The sequence below is a fragment of the Chiloscyllium plagiosum genome, chromosome 17, assembly GCF_004010195.1.
Source record: "Chiloscyllium plagiosum isolate BGI_BamShark_2017 chromosome 17, ASM401019v2, whole genome shotgun sequence".
NCBI lineage: Eukaryota > Metazoa > Chordata > Chondrichthyes > Orectolobiformes > Hemiscylliidae > Chiloscyllium > Chiloscyllium plagiosum.
This window is the reverse complement of record NC_057726.1, coordinates 50,743,936-50,754,607: the sequence shown is the minus strand read 5'-3', so window position 1 is coordinate 50,754,607 and position 10,672 is coordinate 50,743,936. Positions and strand designations below refer to the sequence as shown.

The window sequence follows — 10,672 nt, the reverse complement described above, 5'->3', positions numbered from 1 at the left end:
TGTCTGCTGGTAGTATGATTATGTTCTTATCGTTTCTTAGTGATTTTAGTGCTTCCCTCTCCTTGGTGTTGAGGTTATGTGTTTGTCTTTTCCTTGTTATCAGAGGTACGATACTTTGCCTCACTGTTTGTTGTGTCTCTTCTGTCAGTCCATTGTTCCTGAGTGTGCATTCTAGTTCTGCTAGGAAGTCTGTTGTCTTGGCGTCCCTGTGGTTTAGTTGAGTCCCTTGGCCAGTATTGTTCTGTGCTGATTGTATGCTAGTTTCTTAATTTCCTTTTGATTCTGAGTTAGAATTGTAATATAATTCCATTAATAATCCTGTTGTGAATTATGTGACTATGTTAATCTACATTAAAAATCTCACAACACCAGGTTATAGTCCAACAGGTTTAATTAGAAGCACACTAGCTTTCAGAGCGCCGCTCCTTCATCAGGTGGTTGTGGCATCTCCAAATCATGTTATTCTACAGTGGTAACATAATATTAACTATAGCTTTACATAGTTTAAAGTATCTTCCTCCTTCCGAAGGCACTGTTTCTTGCTGGGAGACAGTAATCTTCCATGATCTCATAAGTGAGTATTGTTTATACAGAAAGCAAGATGATGAATATCAGCAAGCCATTCAGTCATGAAGGTTTACCTCGCCAAACCTGATCTGGCCTTGGTCCATTGTTGGTATGCATGTTTCCCAAAAGGATTCACTCACTGTATAGTAATCAGGAGTGGGCAGACTAGTTGATTCAATTTTTTCCCCTCTTTGTTGATGGTATGATTTGAGGGAAATCATCCTACACCTGTCATCATTACTATTGAAAACAACCATTTTGGTGGAGAGTCACCTGCAATTTTCTTGCATTGCATAGTTTAGTTACATTTTTGGATGTTCATTTGTCAACAGTGGTATCTCTGCTTTGTTCTGTTTTTAACTTTAGAAAGTGTGTTGCAAAAGAAGCAATGGGGGTTATAAAGAGGAAAGATAGAAATGTGGTGATTTTTGTAAAGGGCTGATGGGTAAATGTTGTGCCATCCATTAACCATTTTATGCCTGCATCATACTATTTCTGTGTTTTTAACTTCCTAAAGTTATGTGATATTATTTTAAAATCCATGCCATTGTTCCTGTTTACCATTTATTTGTCTGTCTTGTCAGGATCTGTAGAAACTTAGACCATTTTTAATCACTGCTGTTTTGGATGAGGGGTGGGACATTTCTGAACTGTTGAGTATTTTGATGTGGGATTGTGTCAGGTTGAGATTCTGCAATCTCAATCTGGAAATCTAAAAGAAGAATTAGATCTTGATTAGTCCTCGGTCAGCCCCATTCTCTTGCACACGCCCGATTTGTTTAATGGCTCAGGCATAGAACAACATCTCAATTCTCTTCCTGAAGAGGGAGTGATTTTGTGATTTGTTAGATGTAGCAAAACGAAAATATATCTGAGGGAGTGAAACAGCTCTGGTTTTTCTGTTAAATTTACAGAGCAGAGAGTTGTGATCAGAGTTTTCTGGCATTTAATTGAGTATTTCGGATTTCGGAGTTCAATTTTAGCAAAATACCAGCAATGTCTTCCGTTTGTGATTAAAAATTGCTTGGATAAAAACAAATCTGTGAGCAGGTTTGAAAAAGCCTCAAAGCTCCATTTCCCTCTCTGATGCCATATGAGCATAAGAGGGTACCGTAAGAAGGGAAAGTGCTTGAGTCTTTGCAAGTGATAGATCCGGGATGGAGCTGCTCCAGAGAAGGCCAAATGCCAACACAGTCGCTACAAAAGCACTGCCTTTGCACACCAGTTTTTACTGTAGGTGTTTTGTTTCATTCTCCATAGGATGAATTGATGTTGCATCAGGCTTATATGTCAGCTCTTGAACAAGAACACACTATGTATGCATGTCTTTTGGTTATTAAATTAATGTTAGTCAGCTTTGAAATGAAAGAATAGGCAAATTAAATTAGGCGAATTGCTTGGAATTGTTCCGGAATGGACATTATGGTGTGATATTGTCAATTGATTTAAGATTTAATTGACCTGTGCATTTAAAAAAAAAACCTTTATTATATTATAAAGGGTTGTATTTTGAAATCAAAATATTTTTAGCAAAGACACTATCTCCTCTCAATATCTTAAAATGCTGCCCTTAATTTCATCTCGCCTCTGTTTGCCCTGCTGGACCCCCTTTTGTTTGGTTCAATCTGCTTTCATCATCAGATATTCTTTAATTAACTCAGCAGGAGGTTATAGTGTTTGCTTGGGTTCGGTTTTTTGTTGTTATACATGTTTTGAACATTCTTATCTTGTAACTAAAAATTCAAGCTGCCGAGATCAGTTCCTGCAGGGCTAAAGATGAACTTATTACATCCTGAACGCAAACATATCAATAGCACAACACACACATTGAATATTGGGAATAATGGTGGTTTTGTCTTTTAAGAAAGCTCCTGTGAAATGTGTTAATTACTGAGCATGTGCAATCACTGGCAAAAAACCATTTAATCCCACATAGTGCTGCTGCATGACATATTCTTTCTCGCTTACTGAATCACATTCTCTCTCATGAACATTTCTTATGGAGGTCATTCTTAATCCTAATAATGCCCGATTTCAGTCTCTACCTGACAGACTGAGGTTGATTATCCTAGAAATTGAAGTTAAATGGCTCTTGGTGGGTGAATGCACCGTGTGATGTGCTATTGAGTCCTACACACCAAGACAATTTCGGGGTCATTCACTGGTCCAGCTGAATTAACTAATCTCATCAGGACTACTGGTGGGGATGATGCAATTACATCAATCTATCTGGAGGTAGGCAGAGAAAAAGTCAACCCGAGTTCCCACTGCAGATTGCTGATTAGTCTTCATCCGTGGAACCATATGGAATTATAGGCTCCTGTGTTTGGCTGATCTGCTTGTCTAGCAACATGAGTTGCTTCCTTTCCAAAAGAAAAGGAAAGAAAGAAACATTGAGACTTAGGCTTGAATCTTACTGAATGTGGCTGAGTATAAATGTGTCCTTTGTTTTGGAAGTTCTGGCAAGAGTTCTTGCGGTATCTTACCACACTTGGCACTATTACTACCTACCCTTCCCCTATGGTGTCCCTCCCATCTCATTTCAACTCCATCTTACCACCATTTTAGAACTTACGACTTAGAAGATACTATTCAAATGACTGGCATCCTACGCACCCATATCATCTTTGAAATGTGCTGTGCAACTGATAAGCATTTGCAGTCTGAAGAATGCTGTAGAAGTTCAGCAGATCTGACAGCCTTTATGGAGAGAAATAGAGATAACGTTTTGAGCTTGGTATGACTTCTTCAGAACTAGACAACTAAGATTTACAGCATCTGTAATATTTTTCTATTATCAGCAGCATAGTGACACAGCAGCACAGAGCCATGCATGAGTGACACTCCCTCACATGTATAACCTTGTTCTCTCACCCTAGTCACTGTTTAACCACTCGCCACACAGTTTACCTGCTCTCAGCTACATACCCTCGAAGCACCCTCTCTAGATCACTGCTATTGAGAAAGCTTGTAGCCTTACATGGTACACATCTGCTAAGGAAATGTGAGAAAGTGCTTGACTGCGGTAGGGGGGGGTGCTTTTGTTCAGAAGAATTGAGGACCACTGATCATAGTGTTAATGGATCGGTGTAAATAAGATGATAACATTTGTTCACTTGTGGAATGTGTGGCAGTACTTTCTTCTCACCCCAGGGGCTGGAGGCGCGTTTATTTCACAGTGAGATGTTGAATAACGAAAAATTCTGGTTATTATTGAAGACTCTTAACAAAACCCGTACTCAACAGGAAAAGAACTTGTAATTTACTAAACTGAGTGGAATATGCATGTAATAGAACAATCCTGATACATTTTCATGTATTCCAGTCTGAGCAGATTTAAATTTATGAAGCTCACCTCCCTCATCTTGACTGTTCTGAAATGTGAATGTCTCATTACCCTTACAGGCTAGCAAAACATGAAGACTGAAACGACATAGTAAGGAGATTGGAAGATGTTTATGTGTGAGTGAGAAAGAGAAAACATTCTTCTGTAAATTACATTCACTGAAGAGTCCAAGGGACATTGAGAGAGAGAGAGAAAGAGAGCAGGAGAGAGACAGACAGAATGGATGCTGGTGAAAAGTTTATCTCTTTGTGGTCTGATTTTGAGTGAACACTGGCTTGTCATGGATTGAATGTGTGTTGTTCCCTGGAGCTTGAGATCTGGCAAGGTTATGAATTTAATTTGCTTTCTGGGAAACCAAGATGATTTTAAAAGGAAAAGCCATTTTGTAGGACAATGATACTGGACATGTTAGCTGAGCGAGGTTACCTCATGACCTTTCCACATAGTTTAGACTAGTTCCTCGTTATGATGTATTGCTAAAAGGGAAGGTTATTTAGGGAAAGCAATCAGCCATTTGGGGCCTGACTGGATCAAGGTTTCCCACTTTGATGTGCATACCGCTTAATCAGTCAGATATACACAGACTTGTCAATGAGTTTCTCTTCCTCTGCAAACTTTTGCCATTTTATTGCTGCTTATCTAATTAAGGACATGTGGCATTTTTGTAATTTTAGTACATATTTCTGTTTGAAGACAGCTTATTTGCAGCACTAAGGGGAGTAGCCTGAGAGAGCCCTTGGGGTAAGAGCTGGCACCGCTACTCTGCTAATGATTTTAGAACCTTAACTCAAGCCTGGCTTATAAGGATCAATGTTATTGTGTAACATTGATGCCTGGTAAATAAAGGTAATAATTTAAACTAAACTGTCTGTAAGAGTTTTATATTCCAGATTATCACAGAGTACGATCTCTGGGACCAACTAAAAGAGGCTTACAGGTCGAGTCCATCAGGGATTCCCTGAGCTGTCTCGAATGGGTACTTTAACACTATACTGGTCCCAATGACCACTATACACCTGATTCTTGTCATTGTCCAGTAGGGGCAATAACACATACAGACAAGCAATTGGTCAATTCCAGACTTTTATTCACAGCTACTAAACACAAACAAATGGACTAGAGGTTTCACGTCACCCCCTCACAACACAAATCAAAATGCTGGCATCATGCCAAAGCCTATTGAACATTGCTGCACCCAGTTCTCATCCACTGGAACTGGATGTCAATGAGGTTCTGTCAGGCTTGTGATGCCCAATGCAACTGAGCTCTATCATGGTCATTGATAGTTTCCTCCTCCCCAATGTCCTTGTTACCACCCTTTGAAGCTTGCTTTCATTTCCCAGTTCCTCAGCATCCACCACATTGTCTCATTGCTTGCTGTAGTTGTGTGGAGCACAGCACTGTCTGGACTGTATCCAGGCTTGGGATAACAAGTGCCAATTAACATTCATGCCACAAATGCCAGGCAATGACCATCTCCAATAAGAAACAAACTAATCACTGACCCCCGTCATTCAATAGCACTATTATCACTGAATCCTCCACTATAAACATCCAGGGAGTTATCATTGACCAGAAACTTAACTGGACTCCCCATGTAAATACAGTGACTACAAGAGCAGGTCAGAGGTCAGGAATACTGTGGCAAGTAACTCACCACCTCACACCCCAAAGCCTATACGCTATCTCTGGGACCAACCTATCTACAAGGTACATGTCAGGAGTGTGATTTGATTTGATTTATTGCTGTCAAGTGTATCGAGGTACAGTGAAAAGTGTAGTCTTACATACTTTATAGGCAGATTGTACGATACAAGCGGTGGAATATTCCCCACTTGCAGCTCCAACAACACTCAGAATGTCAACACCATCTAGGAGAAAGCAGCCTCTTGATTGGCATCACATCCACAAGCATCCACTCCCTCCACCACCGACATTCAGTAGCAGCAGTGTGTATCGTCTACAATGAGCACTGCACAAATTCACCAAAGGTCCTCAGACAGCAACATCCAAATCCATGACCACTTTCATCTAGACAAAGTTAAAAACACACAAAACCAGGTTATAGTCCAACAGGTTTATTTGGAAGCACTAGCTTTCAGAGCGCTGCTCCTTCATCGGGTGTTTATGCTCCACAATCATCCAATGAAGGAGCAGCGCTCAGAAAGCTAGTGCTTCCAAATAAACCTGTTGAACAAAAACCCGGTGTTGTGTGATTTTTAACTTTTGTCCACCCAGTCCAATGCTGGCTTCTACGTATTCATCTAGATGGACAAGGTCAGAGATGTACGGAATACAATAGCTGCAAGTCCCCCTACAAGCCACTCACCATCCTGGCTTGAAAAAATATTGCTGTTCCTTCAATGTCACTGTTACTGGGCCAAAATCCTGGAAATCCCTTCCTAAACGCATTGTGTGTCACCCTACAGCACATGGACTGCAGTGGTTCAAGAAGGCAACTCACCACTACCTTCTCAAGGGCAACTAGGAATGGGTAGTAAATGCTGGCCAGCCAGCAACGCCCATGTCCCATGAGCAAATTTTTAGAAATGTTAAAATGAGTTCCCATCGCACAGGTAAGTGGTAGATACTGTAGGTGTTGGAATGACATCTTAAGATATCAAACGCCACTAGCCACGTACAAGGGGTGCATGCAGTTGGTGCTCATGGATCATGCCCTGAGCTGCTGTTTTGGTGCTGATCTGTATGGAGGCTCTTCACAGCCAAAGACAAGTTGAAATTGCCGTGTACCCACTCTGACTTGCACATTGAGCCTTCTCGGCACCGAGCCTGCTTGTCAAGTTTTGTCACATAGGAATCGGAATACTGATGAGGCAAGTTGGACCATTAATAAGGTATTTAATAAATAACAATCTCCCTTAATTGGCAAGTTGCTGCTGTCTAGCAAGAAACTCTCCTCACCACTCAGTAAATCTATAAAAGATAGAACATAGAACAATACAGCACAGAACAGGCCCTTCGGCCCACAATGTTGTGCCGAACATTTGTCCTAGCTTAAGCACCCATCCATGTACCTATCCAATTGCCGCTTAAAGGTCACCAAAGATTCTGACTCTACCACTCCCACAGGCAGCGCATTCCATGCCCCCACCACTCTCTGGGTAAAGATGCAGCGAGTTGCTTTCAATATCGAGAGAAAATTGGGCAAGATGTCTATTGAGTCCAGCATATATCATAGAATCCCTACGGTATAGAAACAGGCCATTATGGCCAACAAGTCCACACTAACCCTCTGAAGAATATCCCACCCAGACCATTCTGCTCCCCTATTACTTTACATTTCCCTTGACTAATGCATCTAGCCTACACATGCCTTGAACGGTATGGGACAATTTACCATGGCCAATTCATCTGACCTGCACATCTTTTGGACTGTGGGAGGAAACCAGAACACCCGGAGGAAACCCACGCAGACACGGGGAGAATGTGCAAACTCCACACAGACAGTCGCACGAAGTTGGAATCGAACCCAAGTCCCTGGCACTGTGAGGCAGTCGTGCAAACCACTGGGCCGCTGTAGTCTGTGTTGTTAAGGCCCCTATACAATTCCACCCTTGCGTGACATTAGGAAGAAATGAGCCACCAATTTCCCTTTCCAGTCTTCTAAAACCAGCTTAAACAAGCTGGACAGCCCCTAGTGGGACAGTGTAACAAAAACAAAATCTTAATGATCGATAGAAACTTATAGAATGGAAACAAAAACTCATCGAAGTCAAACCAAAGCATTATTACCAGGATGACAGCCCGTACAGTGCCATCAGTCTCTAAAGGCCTTTATCGTGCCAGTAAGTACCACATGCTCCCTCTCATTGAACACATGACCACAGGCATAACTACGGAACAGGGGCAGATATTCAGGTACTGTGACCCCCTCCACAGCCCACTCTTTCTAACGCCTCTCTAATCATCAGTGACAGAGAATAGACCACTGTAGTCTTAACAAAAGGCACTTGTTTCACATAATGGGGTGGTAGTTTTTGTTTAATCTACCAGTTCAGAGATGTTGTGACACATCACTGTGGCAGTTGGGATTTGAATCTAGACCTTCTGCTCCAGAGATAGAGACACTAACGTGGTGCCATATGTGCAAGGTGTGATAGATATTTTTGAATCAACACATTCAGAGACATTATTGTACACCTCTGGAGCACGTGGGACTTAAATCTGGTTCTCTTGATCCAAAGGTAGGGATACTGCCACAAGAGCAAAGGTTTGGTGTATTACATAATGGCAATAGGTGCCATTAACATTACTTAGGTAGATTTATAGCTGTCAGGAGCCAGAGTTGTCATGTTTGTCTGCATCTGGACCTTGTGCAAGACTAATTCATTCTCCATCCAAGCACTGCATGACAATGGAGCTCAATAGAGTTTGACATTAACTCTTTTGGAGCCATTACCCTATACAAAAAGATAATTGAAAGACTTGTAGCTTGCCTTTTCTGGACTGCCTCTGAGTCACAATCCAGGTTCCAATATGTTTGACCTAACAGAAAAGCCATCAGGAGCAAATTAGTGCAGATGCTGGTGAGCCATCTCGATATGAAATGTTAGCTTATTCTCTCTCTTCATGGATGCTGTCTGACCAGCTGTGATCTCCAGAATTTATTGTTTTCAGTCAGGATAGCCATCAGGTCATCTGCTTATACTCCAGTTAAAGTAACAGATGGACCTAGTCAAAGCATGATTTGCATATGAAAAGAGGATGGGATGCTGGCAAGGGGCGGCGGTCAGATCTGGATGGGAAAGAAGTGAGTTTTTTTTAAAATTGCTTAATCTGCATTTATTTGTAACCGTAACACAGCCTTTGTCTAAATGTGACTACCAACACACCACAAGGCAAAAGCTTTGTATTTATTTATTCAAAGTACAGCTCAGGTTTTAAAGCTATTAACCAGTCAGAAGCTGACTTTCTCATGTCAAGTTAGCCAACATTTTTTTGTGGCACCTTTAATTTGTGTTGCAAGGTAATACTTCTTCCTCCACTCTTGTTTCATCTTGAATTAGAAAGCTTCCACTTGAGAAGTGAGTTTTAATTGGACATGGGGAGGCATGCTGCTGGATGACTGGGAAACAATGTCTATTGTCTGTCAACAGGGGGTACAGACCTGCCTCCTCATCCAAACTAATTTAAAATACAGTAAATATGTTGACCTGAGTTTGTAGCTAATATTGTGTAATTAAAATGTTTCAAACACTGAGATACTGATCTTCACTGTCATGAGATGATGTTTGTGCCTTAAACATTTGATTAATGAAGCCAAATGATTTAGAAGTGCATTTCTTATCAGACAGAAAGGTACAAGCGCTGAAAATGAAAACAAAACATGGTGACATGCTGAAAATCCACAATAGGCTCACCAGCATTGATTGTATCTGGAACATTAGCCCATCTTTTTTTCTCTTCAGTGTCTGGCCTGCTTTTCCAGCAATTCCTGCTGCTATCAATTTTTGGTTTATTCTGCACTAAACCAGTTATAGAAATCTTATTGAGCTGTCCTTGTACATTTATATATGTACAATATGAGTAAAATTAATATATAACTTTTCTTTCCTCAGATACATCGAACGGAAAGCTTTCTTGGACAGAGTCGATCACCGGCAGTTTGAGCTGGAACGAGATATCCGGCTGAGTAACATGAAGCCTTGACATTAATGTCCCAGACAGAAGTCCATTGTTTAAAATGAACATGCATCTACACTCTGCACAGTTTGCCAGTGTCCCGAGTGGTGATGCTCTGTGACTGTACCAAATGTATTGTAAGCAGTGACAGTCTTTCCTTTGAATTCCTTTATGTTTTTAATTGTTGACCTGCTGTTAAAATAAATGTTTTTTTTAAAAACTTATCAACAGATAATCAGATAGCAGCTAATAGTGTGTCTCGGGGGGTTTTCTTATTTTAATGACTACAGCAAGTTCAACAAGGTGACAAAGATTATTACAAGTTTTCAAACTTAATATTTGGCCAGACTCGCGTTGATGTTAGTTGGTAACAGTGCTGTTAGCTTTTGTTCTCCATGGACAGAAATAAATAATTGTACTTCAGCTTTGTGAATTATTTTAATTTTTACAATCTCAATCATGAATTTGCTAATGTGTCTATAAAAATTAAAATGAAAATTAATTTGACCCAAAATCATCGTTTCCATCTTTCCTATCAGTTCAATTTTATATATTACTCATATATACTGTACCCTGCCATTTACATATTTAAATGCAGAATATTACTGAAGTATAATTTCAGCAGATTTGACAAATTAATGGAGAAAACACTGATTTAACTCCTTTCCAAAAAAATGAGAACAAAAAAAAATGGTGGTTTGTTCTGAGGCATATCTGTTTTCCTATAAAGATTAGATATTATACGCACATTTACCTCTCACATTTTAGCACTTCTGAATACTTCAGTGACGTTAAAAAAGCGTTGGCTTAGTTACTTTACAGTACTGGTGCTATTTCTGGGTACAGAAGATCTGCTGAAATTGATCCAGCTATACCATTACTAATTATTTTGGGCAATTATCACAGTCTAAAGTGGTTGAAGTTGCAAAAGTGACTTGAACACTAAGCAATATTAGTCCTTTACAATTGCTTATTTATATTTTTAATACTATAAACCAGAGGTGGATTTAGGGGAGCTCTGGAATGAATATATCTAGAAAGAGCAAAAGCTCTGGGGGAAAAATGTAAAAGGATATGTCAGAACAGTAAGTTCAAATAAGGTGAAGCTTGTGTGAA

General features: G+C 40.2%; 1 protein-coding gene across 2 annotated transcripts in view; it reads left to right on the top strand.

Annotated features, from left to right (window-relative positions):
* Window positions 1-10,063, top strand: part of cfdp1 (craniofacial development protein 1) — a 193,272-nt gene extending 183,209 nt beyond the window's left edge. For both annotated transcript variants that reach the window (XM_043707045.1, XM_043707044.1), the window contains exon 7: window positions 9,493-10,063. In XM_043707045.1, the coding sequence (XP_043562980.1) occupies window positions 9,493-9,583 (91 nt within the window). In that variant the 3' untranslated portion in view covers window positions 9,584-10,063. The remainder of the gene's footprint in view (window positions 1-9,492) is intronic.
* Window positions 10,064-10,672: the final 609 nt, after the last annotated feature.